At 42.7% G+C, this 25,695-nt stretch overlaps 1 protein-coding gene across 2 annotated transcripts in view; it reads right to left on the reverse strand.

Moving 5' to 3' along the window:
• UPP1 (uridine phosphorylase 1) overlaps positions 1–25,695 on the reverse strand; it is a 105,189-nt gene that overhangs the window by 23,889 nt on the left and 55,605 nt on the right. For both annotated transcript variants that reach the window (XM_069216090.1, XM_069216098.1), the window contains 2 exons: positions 18,917–19,031; positions 2,418–2,627 (listed from right to left, as the gene is read on the reverse strand). In XM_069216090.1, the coding sequence (XP_069072191.1) occupies positions 2,418–2,627; positions 18,917–19,031 (325 nt within the window). The remainder of the gene's footprint in view (positions 1–2,417; positions 2,628–18,916; positions 19,032–25,695) is intronic.

The following is a 25,695-nucleotide window of genomic DNA, read 5'->3' on the forward strand; positions in this document are numbered from 1 at the left end:
TTGTGGCACCCGCTGTCATGGGAAAAAATTATCACCTTAGTTTTTGTAGCTGATTCCTGAAAGGTTGTAATAAAATTGTATCTCTCCTGGAGACTGCTTCATTAATTCCTTTAATTGAGAACCAAAAAGATTAGGCCCCCACAAATGGCATTTTGAAATAAGGAATTTTCTGTGCTGCATCCAACTTCCGAGGTCTTATACAAATGTGCCTTCCACCTGATACAATTGCCCCAGAGGAAGCAAGAGCTGCACATTGACCATCAAATGCGGTATAGGTTAATAAAAAACTAAACAGCCATTCCAATGTTCCTAAGAACTAAAGCCATTATTCTCCATTGTGAGTTTTATCCTGAAGGGCTATAACATTTAGCAAAGCTTGTGATAAATAGGCAGCACAAGTTGCTGTGTCAAAGGCAAAATTAGAGGTTGTCTGTTTAAGATACCCTTCCACCCTGTTACCCACTGTATCAAATAGTAAACCATTTTCAGTGGCTATTTAATAAAACATACTTCTCAAAAGTTAATTGGCATTAACAGGCTGAGGAAATTCTATGTTAAAGTCTATAAATGGATAGAATTTGCATGGGAATCCAGGAGACCCCGTTATATCAATCTCCTTCCATTCATATATTAGTATATTCCTCACTGATTCATGAATAAACAACAACAACCACAGAATCTACCCATACACCTAAGAAGGACAGGGTGCGTAGTAATGAAAAACAACAAATGTCCTTCTAGGTTTCATTTACGAAAACATTTAAAAGCAATTATTAATTGTCACTTAATCCAATCAATATCATTAATAAATGTTATTATCAACGTTATGAGACCTGGATATTGTACAATAATCCATTATGTACAAAGATTCATTGAAAAGATACAAAATACAAATGTATCCACAAGGATCTACAACAAACAACAATGGTGCTTTGTGAAATAAAGTGGTCCAACAGTGTTATGATAAAGTGATCATGAGAGAGGCAATAGACAATGGAATGGTCAGTAACAGGGCTAATACATTTAATAATTAAATATAAGAAAATAATCGATGGCTCCTGATTGACCAATGTCTTGATAAAACGCCTTTATGCCCACTAGTGCAAAAGGCGTTTCAACACTTAGATGAATCTTTGAGTCCTCATCAGGATAAAAATCATTGTCCAGAGCCTAATGTACATTGCTTGGGAGAAATGTTCAGACAGCAGATAAACCAACGTGTTCCTGAAGTCAGGACAGTGCTAAGTAAATGCAGGTTATGGTGTCTTGAAGTAATCAAAGTGGGGGATCTGCAAGATCCCAACCGAGAAATGGTATGCATTGTTCAAGACTTGAAACAACTTCAAAAAGGTACATTCATAAAAGAAAGAGTCTGCCCTTGGACAGATGCGGGAAATTGAATCTTACTGTCAGCACGTACAGCTCAGTGCCGGGGCGAATTGGGATCTACCTTAAACTTTGGAATATTATTTTCATCCTGATGGTTTGATCACAGGATTGTCTTTTTGCCACACAGGACTTGAATTAAACTAGTCTAGTCAAAAACAAGACAAGGTTTGGGCCTCTGTAGGCATAACAACATTATTCTGAACTCTCATGACATAATATAGCTTATCAAGGCCTATCAATTGCACCAATCACCATCTAGAAGGCAAACTTGTCTTAAAAATATAATATATTTTTTTTTATTGATGCCTCTGTGGAGGAAGATCTTTCTGGAAGCAAGGGATGTCAACTGACGGTACCAGTAAAGTACAAAGAAGCAACACAACTTTAAAAAAAAAGGATGCGAGTTGGAGCCTCAGGTTCTGTAATTTTGCTGATTGACAAAAATATTTGTGTGTACCTAAAGTCAGCATGCATACCAAAATAGCTGCCCATGTGGAATGACAACTCTCTGAGCTACTACACAATAGGGGAGGAAATACATGTATAGATCACCTTGAACCGAGTTGTCCATGCCACTTAAATCTCTTTTAATACATCCCATGACATCTGATTAGTTGAAAGAGTAGACTGACGAGGCTGGTTGCTTTTATAATTGTAATGCTTGCTAAATTTGCACTTATGTGGGACTCATAACACTCGCATGATCTATTAGTTTTTGTTAATGTTTTACCTCGGTTTTTCATATAGGTTTTAAAAATACTCTTCCCTTTTTTAAGAATAAGTCGTAAGACTGATGGGAATTTTTAGTCTCATTTCAAAGTGATTAATGATTAAACGTAATGGCATTACATTTTTAAATGATCTCAATATCCTTTGCTGCGGCTTTAAGAAATGCCTATATATCATGTACAAATATTGTTATAGTTTTATGTAATGCTACAATAAAGCTAAACTTGACCTTGAACTAGTGAAAACAGGAACATTTAAATCTCAGTTGATCATTATATTTGTGAAGTTTGTCTCCTTACCTTCATAGAAATCCATAGTGCACATTGTTTTTCCAATCACTGTGTTGAACTCGTTGATCTCATTACTGCTCTGCAACAATTCTTGTGCAAGCTCTTCGTCCAGTTCAGTGGAGCGCACCACAGTTTTCCCTAGAATGATCTGCTCAAACTGAGGACGGAAGGAGGCATCTACCGACTGACTGGTTACCACCACTGAGCCGATGTCCAGACCTAACAGGAATAAACACATATTCAAAAGGAAAATATTTCTCATATTTAAAAAGGTTTATAGCATTAAATGTTCAACTCCAGCAAAGATTGTTTCTCATTTGATATCCATCATACTGACTGCATCTGCGACTAAAATTTACAAGTGGAACAGCAGTTATACTTGTAGGATTCTTTGTACCAATCTCTGGAACTACTGCTTGCCAGACGTCATTACAGTTACAACGTTCTGAATTTCATAATAGGCAATTTCCTCTGGCTCAGGTCTACTTTAGTTTTATGCACACGACAATAAACACTACTGTGCCTATTAAATATATTTTTTAATCCCATAAATCGCCCGAAAAGGTGCTTTAGATTACCGTAATAGCTGGGGCCATGATGACTCAATTTTTGCTATTTTGCTTTCCATATTGTGCCCATGTTATACGTAGTCTGATCTATTCTCTCGCTGCTGACGTTTCTGCTTTGCAAGGATTCACCAATGACTAGCTCAGCGTCTGGTAGTTTACCTTTGTTGAATCTTATTCATGGTCTGTTTTTTGTTCCTATCACAAAAACACTGTGCGCCTGCTAATATGAGTTTTGCTTTCTGTCATATGTATTAATTTAAAGCAATGCATAAAAATTAAAATAAACATAAAAGTCATGCAAACTATGAGCAGGTTACATTAGATGCTCACTGCTAATAGTGAGGACATGTGGCCGGTCATTCTCTGGCAATTCATTTTCTTTGTGGCATTCTTCTTAGGGTCAAGGTATAGTTACTGTAGCTCTACGGTCCTGTTACCGACACTACTTGCTGCTTATGTTCAGCGCTTGAAAGCCTCAGGCAAGACTTCTTCATATATTTATTTTTTAACCACTGAGAGGGAGGGGTCCCTGGCCTCGTCTGGAGGTTAAGTCAATATGCGCAGGTGGTAGGTCAAACTTGTAATCTCAGTTATCGGAATTTAAGTATATTTACACATTTTCAGTAAATACATCTTCCTGCGCAAAATCTGCAACAAGAAGCAGAAAACACAAGAGAAATACAACATATTTGGCCTCATGTAAAAATATTCTAAATAAGAAATCATAAATGATGACTAACAATGACTTGTGATTTGCGATTTGTTATTTGTAATGTACTAAAATGGTTTTGGTAAAAGTGGTTGAAATTTGCGCACTGATGTCTACTGAATGCATTTATATTTTGCATACTAACCTATGTACTAATAGGTCGGTTCACAAAATTCAGAATTGTAGTGGGTCGCAATTCGTCCTACCACATCAATCTTCATAAGGTAGGTCGCAAATTGTGATTGGCCACAATCACAGGAGTGGTGGACTTCTGGGGTCTATGATTGCTTTTAAATAAAGAAACATGTTTTTTTTTAAAATGCATGACGTTTTCCTTGAAGAAAAACAGATTGTGTTAATAAAACAAGAAACAAATTACATAAACCTTTATAGGAGGACTCCTAAAAACGTTTTTGTCAACATTCACAAAGGGACAGGGGTCGCTCCCCATTTGCAAATGACTCACCTCCTCTTTTGAGTTAGTCCCAAGGGTCATAAATGGTTCCAGGAGGGGGAGCCATGTGGCTCCCCTTCTTTATTTTGCATGAGACAGTCCCAGGGAGGTGGTGGTTCCCGGGGCCGTATATGGCCTGGGAGGGGGGCTGTGCGGCCCCTCTCTCTGTTTTAAGAATGCTATTCGGCCCCAGGAAGGTGGTGGTCCCCAGTGCTGAGGGTTCACACGGACCAGTTTCAGAATCTTCAAATTAGCCCTGAGAGATGGTGGTCTCTGGGGGCATTTGAAAGCCCTAGCAGGTCCTCCTATCTCAGCACCATGGGGCATATTTATACTCCGTTTGCGCCGAATTTGCGTCGTTTTTTTCGACGCAAATTCGACGCAAAACTAACTCCATATTTATACTTTGGCGTTAGACGCGTCTAGCGCCAAAGTTCATGGAGTTAGCGTCATTTTTTTGCGTGAACACCTTCCTTGCGTTAATGATATGCAAGGTAGGCGTTCCCGTCTTAAAAAATGACTGCGATGCATATGCGTCGTATTTATACTCCCGGGCAAAAATGACGCCCGGGAGTGGGCGGGTCTAAAAAACCCGCATTTGCGCCGGATTTTAGCGCCTGGGTCAGGGCAGGCGTTAAGGGACCTGTGGGCTCAGAATGAGCCCAGAGGTGCCCTCCCCTGCCCCCAGGGACACCCCCTGCCACCCTTGCCCACCCCAGGAGGACACCCAAGGATGGAGGGACCCACCCCAGGGACATTAAGGTAAGTCCAGGTAAGTATTTTTATTATTTTTTTTTGTGACATAGGAGGGCCTGATTTGTGCCCCCCTACATGCCACTATGCCCAATGACCATGCCCAGGGGACAGAAGTCCCCTGGGCATGGCCATTGGGCAAGGGGGCATGACTCCTGTCTTTGCTAAGACAGGAGTCATTTCAATGGGGGATGGGCGTCGTAAAAAAATGGCGCAAATCGGGTTGTGGCGATTTTTTTGCCTCAGCCTGACTTGCACCATTTCTGGACGCCCATACGCCATTTTCCCCCTACGCCGGCGCTGCCTGGTGTACGTCGTTTTTTTTAACGCACACCAGACAGCGCCGGCGGCTAACGCCGGCTAACGTCATTCAATAAATACGGCGCCCGCATGGCGCTTCAGATTGGCGTTAGCCGGCGCTAATTTTTTGGACGCAAAACTGCGTTGGCGCAGTTTTGCGTCAAAAAGTATAAATATGGGCCCATATCTCTGGGATCCGTGGAGCCTCCGTGTCCTTGTATATCTATATTTCTTTTCCCTATAATATCTCTAAAACTACTGAATGGATTTACACCAAATCATAAAAGTCATGCTTTCTGGACAAAGAGCTAGCTTTCTCCCAAATTTGGTGTAATTTCGTCCAGCGGTTTAGGCTGTAGTCGTGCTCAAAATCTCATTTGGAGTTAACATGGGTAATGCACTTTTTTGACTTCCACTTTTTCTCAGCCTCCATTTGACAAATCACCCCAAAACTTATCATGCACAATAAGACATCGCAAACTAATTTTTTTGGAATGTTTTCTGAAGATTCGTCAAATAGAGCCAAAGTTATAGGCAAATAAAAAAATGCTTTTCCTATGGAAACTGGGTTATAACGCGATAATTTCCATGCACAGATTTTTGTCAAAAGTTTTACTGCAAATGTTACATTGATATTATCAGTGATTTCATCAAAGATGTCATGAGTGCAGTAATTTATGGGTAATTAGTAGTGCATGTTGAGGGTAAGAGTTATAGTTACTTTAGGGCACAAGTTATAGTTACTTGAGATAGCTCTAACTATAACAGGGGAATTTCTATGATTTTGTACATTTAAAATGTGAGCTTAACTATAACGCCCCTGTAACCTTTGTTTTTTTTAAGTGAATTTCTATGTTTTTTAAATATCTATTTCCTAACTAAAACGCCCCTGTATTCTTTGGTCTTATCAGTGAATTTCTATTTTTTTTAATGTAAAATCATTGTCATTACTATACGTTAATCTAACCACCGCTATACATGGAATTCGGCCAACCCCCCATAACCAACCAATCTTGTGCTACGCACAGCCATTGGCTGTGCATGGTGGGGTGGGCCGCAGGGTCTGGCCAGCAGCCAGACCCTGTGGCCAACACACCTAACCACACAACCCCACGCTGCACACGGCCATTGGCCATGCACAGCAGGAGTTGGTCGCAGGTCTGCATGGCCCCCTCCACTGGCTGGTTTCGGCCCGGGGACTACATCCCCCAGGACCTAGCCCTCCCCCCAAAAATATTAGGTGGGTGGGCCATGCAGCCCCCTACCCTGGCCGATTTCGGCCCCGGGGACGCAGGGAAATGACCAAAGACCCACATACACTAGAGCTTTCAACCTTCAGTGTACTGGTCTAAGACCTTAACCACTAGGCCTAGTAAAGTGCACTGCATGTGCCCAGGGCCTGTAGATTAAATGCTACTAGAGGGCCTGCAGCACTGATTGTGCCACCCACATAAGTAGCCCCTTAACCATGTCTCAGGCCTGCCACTGCAAGGCCTGTGTGTGAAGTTTCACTGTCAATTCGACTTACCATTTAAAAGTACTTGCCAAGCCTTAAACTCCCCTTTTTCTACATATAAGTCATCCCTAAGGTAAGCCCTGGGTAACCCATAGGGCAGGATGCTATGCAGGTATAAGGCTGGACATGTACCAGTGTAGTTTATATGTCCTGGTAGTGTAACACTCCTAAATTCATTTCCCACTACTGTGAGGCCTGCTCTTTTCATAGGCTAACATTAGTGCTACCCTCATATACTGTTTGAGTGGTAGATTCTGATCTGAAAGGAGTATCAAGGTCATATTTATTATGGCCAGAATGGTAATACAAAATCCTGTTAACTGGTGAAGATGGATTTAATATTACTATTTACTATTTCAGAAATGCCACTTTTAGAAAGCGAGCATTTCTCTGCACTTAAATCCTTCTGTGCCTTACAATCCATGTCTGGCTGGGTTAGTTGACAGCTCCCTTGTGCATTTCACTCAGACAACCCCAAACACAGGATGCTCAGTCACACCTGCACACATCTGCATACTGAATGGGTCTTCCTGGGCTGGGAGGGTTGAGGGCCTGACACTTACATATCAAAGGACAGTGGCCTTCCCCCACACAATGGACTGCTAAACCCCTTACTGGGACCCTGGCAGACAGGATGGAACTGAAAGGGGACCTTGTGCACTGCTAAGCCACTCTCTGAAGTCTCCACCACTTCAAAGGCACATTTGGGTATTTAAACAGGGTCCCTAACCCTACCAACTTAGACACTTCTTGACAAGATACCTACTGGGAAAGAAACTCTGAACCAGAACCTGCAACCTGCTTAGAGGAGCTGCCTGGCTGCCCAAAGGACTCACCTCACTGCTTTTTTGCAAAGGATTGCCGCCCTGCTGTTGCACTGCTGCCTTGCTGCCCTCTGGCTCTCCAAGGGCTTGGATTGAGTTTGCCTCCTGTTCCTTGAAGTCTCAGTGCCAAAAAGACTTAATCTCTGCAAAGAACTTCTTGTGTGGCGAAAATGGACGCACAGCCTGCCGGAATCGACGCACAGCCTTCACCGCAGTGAGAAAATCACTGCACGCCAAACCTGTACGGCGCAGCCCGGCTACCCCAGTTGAGATCGACGCAGCAACAGCGTTCTGACCGGAACTTCGATGCACGGCCCACTGGATCGATGCATTGCCAAGCCAGAATGACGCAGCCTGACTTCCTGTAAGGAAAAATCAACGCAGCGCGTGCCGTGCAACAGAAATTTCCCTGCATCACCCACCGGATCGACACAGCTCCTGTGACTTTGTCCTGCACGCCCAGGATTTCTCTGCATCGTCCTGGGGCGTCCAAATACCCGGCAACCCGAAGAGGATTTAAGCCTGCACGCCGGAAATCGACGCAAAGCCCTTGCTCCATGGAAAAACATTGCTGCATCGTCTATGTGCGCCCAGAGAAACCGACAAACACATCCCCGTAATTTAGACGCAAAACAGGTACTTTGCGCTCACAAAAGACCATTGTTATTTTTAAGAACTAAAAGACTCTATTTATCATTATAAAAGTGATATCTCAACTTGTATTTATCAAATCTTGATTGTTTTTTACCTTACTCTACTCAGATAAATATTCTATATTTTTCTAAACCTGTGTGGTGTATTTTTGTTTATACTGTGCTATTGCATGATTTATTGCACAAATACTTTACACATTGCCTTCTAAGTTAAGTCTGACTGCTCAGGGCCAAGTTACCAGAGGGTGGGCACAGGATAATTTGGATTGTGTCTGACTTACCCTGACTAGAGTGAGGGTCCTTGCTTTGGCAGGGGGTAACCTGACTACCAACCAAAGACCCCATTTCTAACAGAGTGGAAAAAGACTTCAATGTTCAATGTTCATCTTGCACGAGTAGATGTTGTGTGTGCACCCGCCCCACATTTAGGATTTCTTCTACGGTCCCAGGGAGTACCACATTTGCCTCCTCTTCCCACCTCTCCAGCTCCTTCTCAGGCAGGAGGCCCCCGAGCCAGGGCACACAGCAGCCAGGGTAAGCAGAGTGAGCCCCAATGTCCTCCCCAGAGCAGAGCCTCCTCTGTGCAGGGATCCTTCCAGGTGCGGGGCTGGCAGAGCAGGGCAACTTGGTGGGGCTGGGAGAGAGCCCTGTTGTTTCCTAAGAGAGTCTTGGGGGAGCAGGTGACCGTAGTGCAGTTTGGAGACAACGGTCCCCTCTGGGTCCGTCCAGCAGGAGTTGCAGGGCTCGCCTGTCCCTGGCTGCACTTGATAGGGTAGCAAAAAGGGAAGGGTGGGTACACAGGCTCTGCCCTGCTTTGCGCATGTCCTCCAGGCATCCAATTGAGCAATTCAGCTCTAGTGCAGGGCTTTGGTTCTTAGGAACACCCCGTGACTTCACTGCCATATAAACTGAGAAGGATCGTTGCAGTTTGGAATGCATGTTAACCTTGGATTTGAGGAGGTCAGTGGAATAACTCTTGCTTTGGGATTGGCTACCTGATTCCTCGCTTTTAATAGGCACAATGTAAAGTGTTTTTTGATTTGCTAGGGGACAGCTTGCCAGTTGTCATTTGTTACAACGTTCCAGCATTGTTCTTTATCACGGCCATTCAAAGCTGAACTACAACTCCCAGAGTGCCTGCGCAACTCGTGATGTCTTCCATCCAAAAACCAAACAGCTGAACTAAAAGTAGGGGTGAGTGCCTGTAAACTCTGCCATGCAGCAGTTGGTGGAGGTTTTGCCGAACTCTGCGCTCCAAGCGGAGCGCAGAGTGGCAAAACTCAGCAAACTTAGCCAGCAGAGTTTACCACCCACCCATACAGCTGTGACTCCTGGCTTCCCCTTGCAACACCTGGCACTGGGTGTGCTACCTCAGTCCTCAGAAGTGATAAAATTAGTGTCAAGAACGTAGGAGGGACTCTGCACTCAATATTTTCTGTTCATTTTACACCTCATTAATAGTGAAGAAATATGCATTTTTCACTATTGGTAAAATAGAAATGAAGCACAATTAGCTGGAATGGGACCTCTGGTGGCAGCTAAGATAGTAAAAATGATTTTAAATGTATGTTGTGTGCGTGCTTGTAGGAAACAGTGTGTTTATGTGAGAGTGAGCATGCATATGTGTGACCAAGTATGAAAGTATTTGTAAGCATATGTGTATGAGTGAGAGTCAGTGACAGGTAGTGAGTGAGAAAGTGTGAGATTATGGGGGTCATTACAACCCTGGTGGTACAAGACCGCCAGGGCTGAAATGACGGAAGCACCACCAACAGGCTGGCGGTGCTTCCCTGGTCATTACGACTGCGGCGGAAGCGCCGCGGTCACACCGCTGGGGCCGGCGGTTTCCCACCATGATGGCCCCGGCGGTAGTAATCCGCCAGGGCAGCGATGCTAGCAGCGCTGCCCAGGGGATTACGAGTCCCCCTACCGCCAGCCATTTCCTGGCGGTTTGAACCGCCAGGAAAAGGCTGGCGGTACGGGGAGGGGCACCCTGACAGGGACCCATGCAGCTTTTCACTGTCTGCTATGCAGACAGTGAAAAGCGCGACGGGTGCAACTGCACCCGTCGCACGGCCGCCACACCGCCGGCTCCAATGTTGCGGCCAAGATCCCCGCTGGGCCGGCGGGCAGAAACCAGGTTTCCGCCCGCTGGCCCAGCGGGGATCTCATAATGACCGTGGCGGGGGTGCGGCCGCATTGGCGGCCGCCTGGCAGTCAGATCTTGACGGGCGGCTGAGCGCCTAAGTGTTAGTAAGTATGAGTGAGTCATAATGAGTGAAAATGAGGGACTGCAAGTGAGTGGCAATGAATATGAATGAGTGTAATGCAGTGATAGTGAGTGGGAATAACAATGGACGTGAGTGAGAATGAATGAATGAGAATGTGGTGTTATGCTTAGGAGTCTGTTGCTGGCCCTAGCATACTGAGGGTAATTATTGTGTCATGTAGACAATCATAGTAAAATACTGGTGCTGGCATACTTGTTTCAATTCGTAGCATGACAGGCACCTGTGATAAAATATTGGCACTGGCACACTGGAAGTAATTCTTGGCATAATGGACACTCATATTAAAATACTAGTGAAAGCATTCTAGAGGTAGTTCTTGGCACATGGGGTACCTGTGGAAAATGCTCGTACTAACATATTGGGTGGTAATTTGTGGCATAAAGCAGGGCAACCTGACATGTGGGAGGGGGCAACCATGCCAAAATGCTGGTTCTGGAATACTGAGGTAATGCTTGATCTAAGGGTCACTTCTGGTAGATGGGTGGCATCAATGGACAACATCTGGCATTGGCATATTGGGGATACACATGGCATATGGAGGTGCCCATGACAAAATTCTAGCCCTGGAACAATGCAGCTAATGCTTGACATATGGTGGCATCCATAGAACATTTTGAAAAGACTGTGTTCAACTCCTGGGCAGTCTCAAGTTTCATTGGCATGGCACACCATATAAGGATTTGAACATGTAATGAGTGCCTTTTCAGAGCCTATGGCTTTTTAGAAAATGTATGTGAAAATTGTGCTCTAAAAGGCACAATTTGACCATATTTGACACTTGTTTCTCAGAGAGAGAACCCCACCTAGTAGAGTCCTGGTTTCTTGCTTTGCTCGCTCACCACACTAGAGGGAAAGTATTAAGTTCCAGAACTTTCAAGTTCAAGCCAGCACCATATTATAGGTGGTATCTAAAATACACCTTTGTCTGTGATGTGGTCTTATATTAATCATGCAGTTAAAATAGAACTTCATTAATCTCAATTATTGTGATGTCATCATGGTTAAGTATATGTCTCATGACTTCCTGGAAAAAACAGGTGCAAATGTCACTTCCTGTGATGCCATTAAGGTCAAAGGTTATGTGATGTCAATTCTGCTACCCTTGGAATTTGGGTGAATTGATGCCCATGTGTACTTACTTGTGTATATCTCTACGAACAAGCCTTGAGTGGATAAAATCACGTCAGACTCCAGGGGCGTAGCTTCAGGGGAGTGTTTAGGGGTGTTACACCCTCCTTATAAATCTATTTTCTGATAAATAGTTGGGCACAGGTGTTTTCAGTCGGGCATGGTGATGTGTCAGTTGGATTTCAACAGGAATTTTCACATACACACAGACAAAACCGCACACACACTCCCTCTCCCTTTTGAAAGTCTTAAATGATGGATATATTACAAAATATTGTGTTTTCCCTCACTTTGTGCCCCACACCAATCTGCATTCCTCTCTATTTGAACTGCCCCTTACGCCCATCTCATGCATCCTGTTTGGCCAATAAAGTATTTTAACATCATATCCCTGAGTGATTGTTTGAAAATCTGAAGCTCACACACCCACAAACTTACTGACCAAGCTACGCCCTTGTAAACTCAACTACAGCACTCCATATTTAAAACAGAGAGAAGTGAGTAAGCAGTGTTACAAAGGTCAATTTAAGTACTTAACCGTATCATTGCCTTTACTAGCAACGGTATCTGGATATTTGATGGAAAGATATTCTTGTTTACGGATCAAAGGAAGCTATTCACCAGAGAAGAAATAATAAGAAGGGTTTTAAGAGAACGTAAAGAAATGTAAAGAGCACTCACATAGGTGGCCATTATGATTAATTTAGGCCGAGTGAATATCATGCATGCATCCAGAACAAACGTGGGGAGATAAAGGGTCAGAAAGTGTCTGGAATTACATTAAAGAGGCTTGAGGTGGATTTAGGACTAAGCAGCCTTGGTATTCAGCGCAATGACAGTTAATAGCACTGGTTGCGGGCTTCTGAGCACCAGCAATCATTTATTTTTACAAATTAAGCACTGCCCACTCAACAAGTGACTGCGTCTGTAAGGCCGAAACCAGTCTGCGTTTGCTTGCATTCTGGTATGCATGGGCCTGGCCTGGCATCTCTGGCGGAAGTGTTTCTATTTGAAAAGGACCAGATCTGATTTGCAAAATGCTGTCTCTGCCTAGGATGGCACGGTGGGTGAAAAATGATGGACCAGAATGCAGCTGAACTGATCATCAATGCCTGAGATTATTTGAATCATTCCTTGCTTTGTTGTCTATCACTTTTGGCAGTGTGCCTTAATATAAACGCAGTCTGTCTGCCCAGACAATCACAATACCCATACTTCAGAAACCTTTTGTATATTCCACTCATGACCAAAAACAAATCACCAGCGGTCAAAACACTACAGCTCATGCTAATCAACACTCACTCAGTTTGTCACTATGAAACCTACACTGCTGGCACCACCAACTCAGATAACATTGACACACTGTTTTTTACAGAGACAAGGGTCCCTTCAGCTCATATTCTGGACTGTATATTTTCCCTAAGCTACAGAATGTATCACATTGACCAATTGAACACATATTCAAAGTAGGGTCCTTGCTAACATCTACAAGTCCTTGTTGTTTTGTACAATTGCAAAAGCCTTGGGCATCTCCTACCTAGGTCAACTTGCCTTCTACTTCCACTCTTCCGCACCTCACACCATCAACTGCAATCTCCTCTATAGACTTGGGAGAAACAGCAACACCATTCTCAAATCATTTGATGATGTCACCAACAGCACAACCATCAACTGCACCAACACGTCTACCTCAGGGTTTTTAACTTGTCTGTTGGTCCCCACCTCCCAAAAAGAAAATTCAACTTCTTAAACTCCTAGAGTCCTTTAGTCACCCATGTCTTTCAAGAACCCACACAGGAGCTCAAAACATGTTATCACCTCCATGCCCTCCACCAACTATTAAACCCCAGATAGCCAATATGGGCAGATCAGTATGCCATCCCATTCTTCATTGAAACCACACACATGCCAACCACAATGGCCAACCTAAGCAAAACATGCAAAAGAACTTCCTCAAGCAAGCAAGATTTGGCCACCTTTGCTCCCACCTATATAATAGCAATGTGCATAGAAAGTAAGGTGGATTACAGACACCAGTTCTTTGAGTATGTCAATGTCCCATGTGCATTGTTGCTGGGCACACTCTCCTGGGGTGCTCTTCCTACTGGACCTATCACCTTTTTCACCCTTTCACCCTTGTGCCAAGAAGTGCCAGAATCCAGCTGGGGGAGCAGGATTACAGGATCAAACACTGGATGGTTGAGGAGGGCATCACAAAAAGCCAGCTACCACCTTACTGGCCCAAGAATTAATATTTGTGTTACTATGAAGATTTAATATGACTGTTTTGTTCCAGAACGGTTATTATGCTGTCAATTATCCTTGATTCTCCAGGACATCACATCAAACTTTGGGTCTGATTTACAGGTCGAGAGATGGGTAACTTCGTTACAAAGTGAAGGATATCATGTCCATTGTATTATAAGTGCCATAGGAAAATAATGCCCTTGAAATATGATGGATGGGATATCAGTCATGTCGGTAATGGAGTAACCCATCCACCAAACACTAAATCAGGCCCTATGTATTCACAATGTTCACTGGCTGTCTCTGAAGTGAACTATTGATCAGAACTTACCGTGGTTCAAACCTTCAACAGATCAGAAAGAAAATTATTCAATGAGTACCCAACAGTAGTTAATCATAGTACCAGATATTCTGTTAATAAAATAGAGAAATGCAGGACAGATTTCATTTTCAATCATCTGCTCTTGATTCTCCTACCATAACAAATATATCTTTTCTCCATAATTATTTACTAAAACAAAAGCCATTTCATGTGGCCTTTGGGAAGTAACAGGTCTTATGTACATTATCATAATTTAAGATAAGGCTAGCAAAATGCTATTTAAAGTCAAGGGTTTGAAACACACAGTCACTTAACATAATACCTCTGTTAATTCCAAGGCAGTAAAATAGTGGTTGAAAATTAGAAGAAAGTCTTACAGTACATTCAATACTAATTGATCTATCCATTGTTCCCACTAGACCACACAAAACTCCTCTATTGTCATCACCGTGGAGACAGGTCTGAAGTCAAAGTGGTTATTCTTAAATCGACCAAAGATAGCAGATTAGGTAATGTACAACGCTGTCTAAAAATAAATACTCAAGTATGGAATACCACAATTTAACATCACAACCAATTGCCACAATGGGCAAGGCTTCCCCCTGCAGTTCTGTTATTTTCCAGTTCTTCTGATCCATCAAACTGCCTTGTATTATGGCCTAGGCAAATATGTTGGAAGACTACGGCCCCCACATCTTAGTGCACTGTCCCTCTTCCTTATCCATAACTGGGTGAAGTTTATCTCAAATTATTCTGTGTTCAAACATAATTCAACCAACATACAACTAACTCTTGACTTGGAAGTGTGGTATGTAAAATACTGTGAGAATCTGAACACCTCACAATCTTCTTGACATTTCCTCACCTAAGCATTGAGCCATTACATGTATTCACAGCACCTCTTAGAATTATATGTAAACATGAAAACACAAAAAATGATAACCCATCCAGGGAGTTTTCAACCATGCTATACTCCTTAAATGATCCAAAATGATACAACAATGATTTTTGTCTGAGTTACTAATCCAAAATGGCGCCAACACTCTTTCCTATAATGCCATGCCGTGTATGATACATGTTAGAAATGGGGTCTTTGGTTGGCAGTCAGGTTACCCCATGTCCAAGCAAAGACCCTTACTCTAGTCAGGGTAAGTCAGACACAATCAAAATTATCCTGTGCCCACCCTGTGGCAGCTTGACACTGAGCAGTCAGGCTTAACTTAGAAGGCAATGTGTAAAGTATTTGTGCAATAAGTCATACAATAACACCATATAGCACTACAAAAATACACCACACAGTGTTTAGAAAAATATATATAATCTTTATCTGGACAAATGCAGGTCAAAACGATTAAAATGCAATAAGTAAATGTTGAGATATCACTGAAAAGTTATATAAAGTGTATTAAGTCTTTTTAGAAGCAAAGTCTCTTTCAAGTACAAAGTACCTGTTTCGCATGAAAAATCTCCGCAAAGAGACGAAGAGTAGGAGAAGTATGGAAACAAAGGGGTGTATGTTGATTTCTGAGGCCGCACACGGCGATGTGCTGTTTAGTTTCCACACAGGGACAGCTGTGCGTCGATTTCCGGTCCTCGGTTGTGGATCCTCTTTGGGTTGCGGGGTTTTCAGACGCCCCTGTGACGGTGCGTGGATTTCCTGCGCTGGCAGGACGAAGTCACAGGAGCTGTCGATCTGGTGGGCGTTGCATCAAATTTTCTACCGCCTGGCAGGCGCTGTGTCAGTTCCTCTCTGGAAGTCGGGCTGCGTCGTTCCGGCTATGCGTCGATCTAGTTGGCCGCGCGTCGAATTTCCAGTCGTGCGCTGGCACTGCATCGATCTCGTTGCAAAGTCGGGCTGTGTCATTCCGGTTTGGCGTGCGGTGAAATTTTCACCCCTGGTGCAGGCTGTGCGTCGTTTCTGGAAGCCTGTGCGTCAAATTTCGCCGCACAAGGATTCCTTCTTCAAGAGATGAAGTCTTTTTGGTCCTGAGACTTCAGGGAACAGGAAGCAAGCTCTATCCAAGCCCTTGGAGAGCACTTCTTACCCTCAGCCAGAGAGCAGCAAGGCAGCAGGGCAACAGCAAGGCAGCAGTCCTTCACAGAAAGCAGTCAGATCAGCAGCTACCACTCAAACAATGTATGAGGGCAGCCCCAATGTTAGCCTATGAAGGGAGCAGGCCTCACAGGAGTGCAAAAACGAATTTAGGAGTTTTACACCACCAGAACATGTAAACTACATAGGTACATGTCCTGCCTTTTGCCTATACAGCACTCTGCCCTATGGGCTACCTAGGGCATACCTTAGGGGTGTCTTATATGTAGAAAAAGGTGAGTTTTAGGCTTGGCAAGTACTTATAAATGCCAAGTCGAATTGGCAGTGAAACTGCACACACAGGCCTTACAATGGCAGGCCTTAGATAAGGATAAGGGGCTACTTAAGTGGGTAGCACAATCAGTGCTGCAGGCCCACTAATAGCATTTAATCTACAGGCCCTGGGCACACGCAGTGCACCTTACTAGGGACCTGAGAAGGTGATTTGAGGAGCACAGTTTCAGAAGGCCTTTGAGTCACTGAAAGAGGCACCATGTTCTGCACCAGTAGTCAAAGTACCAGACTTCAACAAGCAGTATGTGGTGCAGAAATATAATTTAGATCATGCTTTGGGGCACCACTATCCCAGCTGAATAGTGAACAACAAGACCAATCTGTAGAGTTCATTAGCGGATTGGTTATACTCAGAAACGTGGACTGCCACTTAGAGAAAGGTCTTTGCAGTGCTGTGGTCCCCTAGGAAACTGTGGTCATACATCTCTGGGACTCATTTATGAGTTTGGACCAACCACTGACTCTCTGTTGGCTGATGTAGATACAGAGAAAAACCCTAAACTGTTGAAGTGGACAGCATTTCCCTACAGGCATTACACTGTATAGACCTTATTGTGGAACACAGAGCTGAAGATGATCATTCCAGTGCTGATGGTCTTTCTAGCTTTTAATTCATTGAGAACTCCAAAAGGGATCGATAAGTTCTCCCCTGCTTCAACTGGAGAGGGCTTGTGTACATAAGAACACAATTTTGCCTTGGACCCAGTCCTCTTTTTCCTGCCTTCTCTTGCTTGCTTTAGCACTCTCCAAAGTATGGTACTGGTAAACAGTGGTATAGCATATCTGCTTTTCCCAAACATGTAGTTTGGACTGGTTTCACACTGTTGGCTTATTTAATTTTCCTGTACAGGTATTATCCCTCTGAAAGTGGGGAAGAAACATCTGGCAGAACAAGGAACAGTCTTAACACCACTTCTTTTAACTTGGAGATGTCAAGCGTGACTGGTAGAAACTGCTACCTCACATTCCCAGGGCTACCCTAGACTTTCTGGTTTTAACTCTAATAGGAGGGAAAAGTACTTCTGACCCTGATAGAGTTGAGAACACCTCATCATGGTAGAGGAGTGGTTAGGGGAATGACCAGCGATCATGAAGGTAGAAGTTGGCATGAGTGATTTTGTTTTGTGCTTCTTGGAAAGTTTTCAGTAAATTAAGAGAGAAAGTTCTGCAAAAAGAGGTGGAGAATTTGAGAGAACCTAATCTGGATTGGGTGTAAGGAAATCTATAATCATTGTCTAGTGCACATTACAAGACTGGCACCTCACAACCATCTTTTAATGGTTGGTGGGGTCATTATTTCTTTTTTGTATTAGGGGTTTTGCTCCCCCAAAAAATTAAAAGTTAATTGTATAGTGAATGGTCATTAAAACCAATGGCGGCCATTGTCCAAACTTTTTATACCTCAAAGGGAACAGTCTTCATGTCAGTTCCTTTAAAAGTACAAAGATGACTGCTCGGCTGGCAGCTGACTCCAAATTTAATGGATGGAGGAACATTGAAATGGCAGAGGTATGTCTTTCATGATCCTAAAGGATGGTACTGCAGCCATCAAACTAAAAGATCAGGTCCTAAGTCCCAACATAAAAACTTTGACTGAGGTGACTCGCTGCATGTGTCAAGCCTCTGCTTCATTGCGGTGCAACAAAATCGCACCTAGGTCCTAGTCAACTGGGAACTGATACTTTATATTGCTATTTTAATTTTTCTGGGTGCTTTTCCCGTTAACAGTTAACAAAATATTAACCTCTTCAACCTGACAAAAATTTACCACATAGCTTCTATCTGAAAATGCACACCCTCTCCCATTGAGAGTCCAGTTCAAAAGCCAGTGCATCATAAACTAGGACTATGATGACTAAGAAACTAATGAACTACAGAAGCTGTCTCCCAACTCTATTACCTCCCTCCTACAGGGCAATCTGCCTGGCCAAATTAGGGTGGCAAATGCATGCAGGTGTAATACTCTTATCACAGGAACTTACTGTGTCCTCCAATCAGAGATCCCTACCTATACTTCTCATCACTCAAAAAAACCTGTAATACTCTGCCTCCAGATGGCTTGTGATGCACAGATTAACCTTACTAAATTATATCAATTACTAATAAGATTGACAGAAAAAATACATCTTCTACATTTGCTGACAAGTTTGACAGAAAACCCCATTTGATAATCAACGGGTCCAAAGGTTTCAAAAAGAAGACCATGATTGCAAAACCAAGTCATCAAACTCAATGTACCAAAATGAGTGTAACATGACAGGCCTCCACTTAGCAAAACAAACATATAAATTGTAGTTTCAATGTGTAAAGTGTTATACTACAATAAATAAGATGGAAAGAAGTAGGGAAAACATACCAATTCCACCAGACGTTCCGATCCGAATAACAGTGACATTGGAACACCTGGCATGGTACAGTAACTTTATAAGTTCATGTAACATAATAGCGATAGAGGGAATGCCCATTCCATGCTGAGGAAACAAAGAAAAAGCAAGAGTTAGATTATCAGCATTATTTGGAATATAAAACCTAAAAGAACAGGAAGCACTCGAAGCATCAAAACATTAAGGCCCTCATTATGATGATGGCGGTCAGGGCCGCCATGCCGGCGGTGGCAGTCAATACCGCCATCCGGCATGGCAGCCCATACTGCCACATAATGATGACAGGGAGGGCTGCCATAGGTGGGCCTCCTCCACCGACAGGCAGCGTGACGGTGGACGCCATCATTATCCGACAGGGCAGCGCTGCTGCCCCTCAGATAATGATCCCATGTCCTCCAGCCTTTCCCTTGTGGGAAAGGCTGGTGGAAAGGGGTGCACTTGGCATGGGCAGAGCAGGGGCCGATTTACGGGCAGTGATCTGCGGGACAGGTGCAGCTGCACCCGCCGCACAGAGGCATTGATGGCGGCTCCATGTGGAGCCGCCGGCAATTTCCCGGCCGGCCCAGCAGAATGTATATTATACAGCCGGTGGGGTCCCAGGGTGGCTGGCGGTCGATAGAAAGACCGCCAGCATGAACACACGGTGTTAACCGCCGTGTTCATAATGAGGGCCTAAGTTTCCATATTTTACAGCTCTAACATTGCTCATTTCCTATTGGTGCCCATATTTTTCCTACTATGTTTACATTCCTTAAACATGCAAATTTGGAGAAGATAAAATGTGCATTTTTTGAAGGTTTGAAACTGCTTTGATGCATTTAATATTTCAGACTTAGTTATGAGCATCTATTCTGAAAATCTGGAATCATAAAAATTAGGTGCATGTAAACATGAAGGTTCTTTTTATCTTTCGGACAGCAGTATAACACATAAGGTAGGCTAAGGTCTGCAGGCCAAGGCATGATTACTGAAGCTAGAACAGACACTTATGTAGGCTCTTACAAAAAACCCATGCACACACAGGAATCAGTAAACATATGCTAGCGGTTAGGTGGATGAGCTGGAAGTGGAGGTCATCAAACAGGAAGGTACATGAACAAGGAAGAGGTTCACATTTTTCAAAAAGTTCGCACATGGTGCCTGAGCTGAATGGAGCCTGGGGGCTTTGAAGAAGGAGTCCTATTGTTTCATTTTCTTTTGTCTGCTAGATCTCCTGTTTCATTTGATTGTAGCTATATGTGACATGTGTGTAGTGAGTATGGAGTGATGTGTATTCAACAGGTAGTCTGTTTTTTTTCTGAGGATGCTCTGAAGTATGATTTGAACTATACAGGCCTATTCACAAAAGATAAATATGTGTACTTACTCATGGGTAATTTTACTTTTATATTTTGTAGTAACTGTATTACTTTTGCCTATTGACCATTTTCATGTATTAAGTTACTTAAAAGGTAGACTTACATGTCCTCAACTCCTAGAAGCATAGGGAGGAGACAATTTTAATTTATGAGTGTAAAGTAGTAACTTTTCCCATAAGGCAGAGTTTTTTGCCACTGGGGGATTGACCGCCCTAAGGTTAAGTATAGGGAAAAATGAAAAAAAATGCCATTAAACGTTAAAGAAAATAGCATACTATTTTAGTGTTAAATATTGACATAAATACACTTTATATATTTATAACCTAGAAAAAATGAAAAGAAATGATGCTGCACTATTGTCTTAAAAGTAAATAAAAAATAATGTAACCCTAGTTAATGCATGTATAGTTATGTATTTAAAAATCTATTTTAAAAAACATCCCCTTACAGTAAAATGTTGATTTTCATTTAAATGTATTAAATATTACCAATAGCTATGTATAGAATTATTTCTAGTTATTTTTTAACAATTAAAAGTTGAATTTCATTTTAAAATTGTAAGAAGTGTATTAAAAACACCTGAATGTATATATATTACTTGTATTTTTTTTTTTAAGTTGAAATTAGTTCATTTATTCTAACATTATTTCCTATGGGGGTTTCCTTTAAGTCTCTGCCTCGGTTTTTTTCTGTGGGAGTGTTTTGGAGTACCCATGTCTGGTGCTGGACTCATTCCAATGCGGGGCTGGAGTACATTTATGATTATTGTGGGTCCATTTTATCTTTAGTAACTTTAGAAGTGTTGTTTGAAAATGGCAGTGGTCTTACTCGTTGGTGGGTGTTTGTTCCTCTGTTAACCCTTCCTGATCCCTCCCTAAACTGCTCCCATATAGTAGAAGTATTCCATATTTTCCAGGCACACCCATGTCCCTCCCACACTTCCTACAAAAACTTAGGTATACATGTGAAGAGATCTCAGCAATAAGGACAGAGATCTCTGCATAGGTAAGATACGAGTAGAGGAAACACAGACTTTAGCATGGTTAGTGTATAGCATTTTGTAGTATGTGAGTAGTACTATTATAAATGTTCTACAAACTGCAGCTTGTGAATAGACTCCCACTGGAACTGCAAGTGGTAGTCAGTGGAGATCCTTAAGGATGAGGGTGATATAATTCTGGTTGTGTTGATTAGGCATGCTGCTTTATGGAGGAGTGTTGGTGGAAACGAGGAGGTTAGTAAGCATGCATTGCTTCTGTGAATATGTGAAAGTGTTCTGTAGCCATTTTAGCTATAGTTTTATCAATATTATTTTAGCAAACTAGGCCTGCCGCTGTGCACTTTAATCTAGATATATTTTATTTTAGATTTAATATATTATTTCAACATTAGCCATTTTTGCGGTTTTGTTTTATTTTCTCTATCTAGCTGTTCTTCGCCTAGGTCAGCACTGCATTCTTAAACAGGACATTTCTTTAATTCTGTGCCCTTCTTAAGGCTGCAGTAAGATAGGTTGCCGGCAAAAGTGGTACGCTTTGTCTCCAATGTTCACAGAAACGTATACACTCTTAAGTGGGGATCCTTTCTTGGAACATCAATATAACAACACTATTTTGACCCATGTACATTAGCAGGAGATTCCAGCCAGATGGCCACGACTGTATGCTGATTGCTGACTGCTTTGCTACAGCTGCTTATGTAGACAGCAGGCCTCTTGCTCAGGTATGAGGGATGATGTCTTCCCAGGGGGAACCTGAAAGGCAGAATTAGAGCTGAACATGCTGTGCTCTTACCTGGATTAGGTAGGAACTATCCCTACAGACCTTGGTGACAATATGGTAGCGTTTTTCTTGTGTTTTACTCTCCTTGTCACAATTGTAATCTTATTGTGCTTCATCATCCTAGTTATTGCAATACATGCTTTATTATCTAAGATGCAGTTACTTAATTAAAACCATATTGAACCTTACTCTGCCTCTAATTGTCCTTGCATTCCTGAGACTAATGTAACTGAGAGAAACGGATGGGATCTGAGTGACCATCATTCCCCTGAGGAGTCATGTATGTTATGCGCCCAGTTGCCCTAATCATCACTACTCTTGGGTGGAGATGAGGCCCTCAGTTAGCTGGAACAAACCCGGATCAGGCTGATAGATGTCACATGGCGCAGGATCAGACTCAGTCCCCGCAGTACAGGTGATTCTGCCACCCGAATCCAGTAGTCTCCTTAGGATAATGAGAACCTATGCGACATGGTGCTGCCAATGTTTGGTCAGGCACTCATTTTTGGGTCCTCCTGACTATCTCTTTCTCACAACATGCAAAGACACCTCGGTACCATTTACGGAGACGTCCGTGGTATTGAGGATTTGTCCTCCTCAGCTAAGTAGGGAGTACCTAACTAAAGCTGTAGGTTGTTCAAGCTTGAACCCTAAAAAGATAATCCCCATTTGTTGTGCTTATCTCTGAACAGAGTTTACCATTCGCCATGGCAAACCCACAGCGGTAGCAATTGCAGTCCTTATGCGACCGCCCCTTACTGCACGTTTATTGGCACATGGCCTAACGGACCAGCGGGATCCAGTTACATTTATTGTTGAAGCTCATGCAGAGTACAGAACAGAAATGTTCTATTCTTGGGTCACATTTCCGGCAGTTGATGGGAACACAAATACATTTCACCACTATAAACATGCAAACACACCTGCACAATATAGAGCTTCTGCATATTTAGAGATACCTCTATCTTATCAAGACCATAAAAATTGGCTTGATGGTACCCTACCACATACAATTCTACATGTTAGGTTAGGTCCTCTTAGTAATGATGGTCCAACATGGTCTTTATTGGCCACATATACCCCGCAACCTGATGCAGCAACCGTGACGGTAGCTGAGGTTCACCGCTTATATACTGAGCTTACGGCAATATACAAACTATTAGTACAGTTTGTAATGCAAACATTAAATACAAACCCAGCACGTGCTGCCCTAGTGCAACCACATGCAGCAACACCAGGCATTAATCATGCAACGGTACATTCGATCATGGGTAAGGTACCTGCCAACAAGAAGAGATTCCATTTTGGTTAGCTCAAAAATTAAATGAACTGGAAGCAGTATTCCCCATACGGGACCTCAGGATAAGCATAGAATATTAACTATGTGCTTGCCATTTCGGATGGTTCCCACAGTAGTTAACTGCAATGCTTGGGGCACTGTATTTGCCACGCTCTATACTACCGCACACCATACACCGACACTTGCCAATCTTCTGGAAGAGTTGAAAAAATCCAAGATGAATACAGAGCTGCCCCAGCCCTGGACTTGGGGATGCAACTTATGGGCAATTTTGCCACAGTATCTTCAATTATATTAAGTAAACTTAAAGGGGAAGTAGTAGCACTAACAGTTCATATGTGGCTCCGGGATGTTCCTATACAGGATCAAGAACGTGAGCTGCCAAAGATTATTGTGGAGACCTATTCTAGTATTGGTCGAGATAGTCTGGTTGCCAGACCCATGAAACCACAGTTTCAGGGTAAATCTAGTAAAGATTCTACCAAGCAAGCACATGAGGGTCCTAAAAAACGCTGGGATAAACACCTAAAAAAAATGGGAGAATCTCTGCATGCTGAGACCTCAGAATAGATATAATCTCAATAAATAGAGATAATATAAAAACGCTTGACAGATATTAATATACTGATACACCCCAATCTTGTTTCCTTTCAGGACTCAACAGAAAAACGCAGTGAGAAAGTTGGGCGGTCAGAGCGAAGAACTGAGTACGTGAAACCGAGACAGGAATCACAATGCTCTACAGAAGTTTCTTTTAAAAAAGAAGAGAAGCTTCCCCAACAAAAACCCCAATTTAAAAAGAAAAAAGTGGCAGTAGTTGCGATTCCTCATGCCACTCAAAAAGAGGGCTCTATTGAAGAACAAGACGTGGGCACTATCTCTGTTGGCAGCGCAGCAGAGGTCACAATAATTTGCCAGAATCTTCAAGAGCATCTGGAGGTGAAAGCAACTGATGACTTCTTACAAGCTGAAACTGAAGACATGCGTGTCTCCACGCCTGACAGGGTGTACAAAGTAACGATACAGTTAGAAGGAGACATTGAATGCATAATAGATGCAATCTTTTGGGACCGTGTTGTCAACATTTATGATATTTTACTGGCAGAAAAGGATTGGCCACCTGACTTTGTCCGTACTTGCCCATACGGGGAAGAGATTATCAAATCTTTTTTGCCTCTGGTTCCTGAAGAGCTTCTAGAACCCTACGCTATTGATTGGGTATTGGTGCAGGCACCCGCGTTATATCGCAGTCACGTAGGGTGGGATAAAGATTCCCCTATCATGTAACTCCAATTAAGAATCAGCCCCAACCTTAACCCCAATACTCAATAAAAAATGATGCTAAAACACCCGTGAGGGAAATCCTCACACAACTAGAGTACCATGGTGTAACTGAACCATGTGTCTCACCAATGAATAATCCTTTATTCCCTGCAGCTAAACCAGACCATTCATACAGAATAGTCTTAGACTACAGACACAAATAGTCGTACACGCACATATGCTACACAAAACTCTCATAGCACTGAACTTATGAACGACATAGTGAGCAAAAAATACAAAACAACGTTGGATTTTTCCAATGGCTTCTTCTGCCAAAATATAGCGCCTGAGAGTAGAGACCTAACAATTCCACAATTCTTAGAAAAACTAGCCCAGTTACAACCTTCAAATACCATTTAAAAACTCCAATCACTATTAGGTTTTCTCAAATTTGGCAGAACATATATTCCAGAATATGCATCACGCATCAAACCCTTATATGACTTGATACGTCCTGACTTTTCCAGTAAATTCTGGACAGTCGAACACACAAGCATTCTCAGAGGATTGCAACAAGACATGCTTGCAGCACAACACTTACACACAAGGGACAATAAAAACATTTGGTCATTAGAGTAATTGCTGGTGCCATTGGTTTCGCCTATGTAACATTCAATGAGGGTGAGACAGTCCCGATTGCACACAAATCACATTTGTACTCTACAGCAGAACAATGCTTTGCTCCCACCAAGAAAATACTCACTGCTGTTCAGATGGCTGTCATTAAAGAAAGACCACTAGCCAGGGGAAACGCATTATTGTCGTATCTCCAATACCAGCCCTTGAGGCTGTTACCAAAGCCAGCGTTCCAAACGATAAAGCATTACATCCATGTTGGATCCAATGGGCAACATCTCTGACAGCCACTGATATTTTTCACCCAAAGTTACAAACTGAAGAATCGGTGCAATATAAACTAGAATACCCAGTTCCTGCAAATACATTGCCTATTGATCAATATCAAAGAGTCATGTACACCGATGGCTCAG

Source organism: Pleurodeles waltl, chromosome 2_1, assembly GCF_031143425.1.
Source record: "Pleurodeles waltl isolate 20211129_DDA chromosome 2_1, aPleWal1.hap1.20221129, whole genome shotgun sequence".
In the NCBI taxonomy this organism is placed as follows: Eukaryota; Metazoa; Chordata; class Amphibia; order Caudata; family Salamandridae; genus Pleurodeles; species Pleurodeles waltl.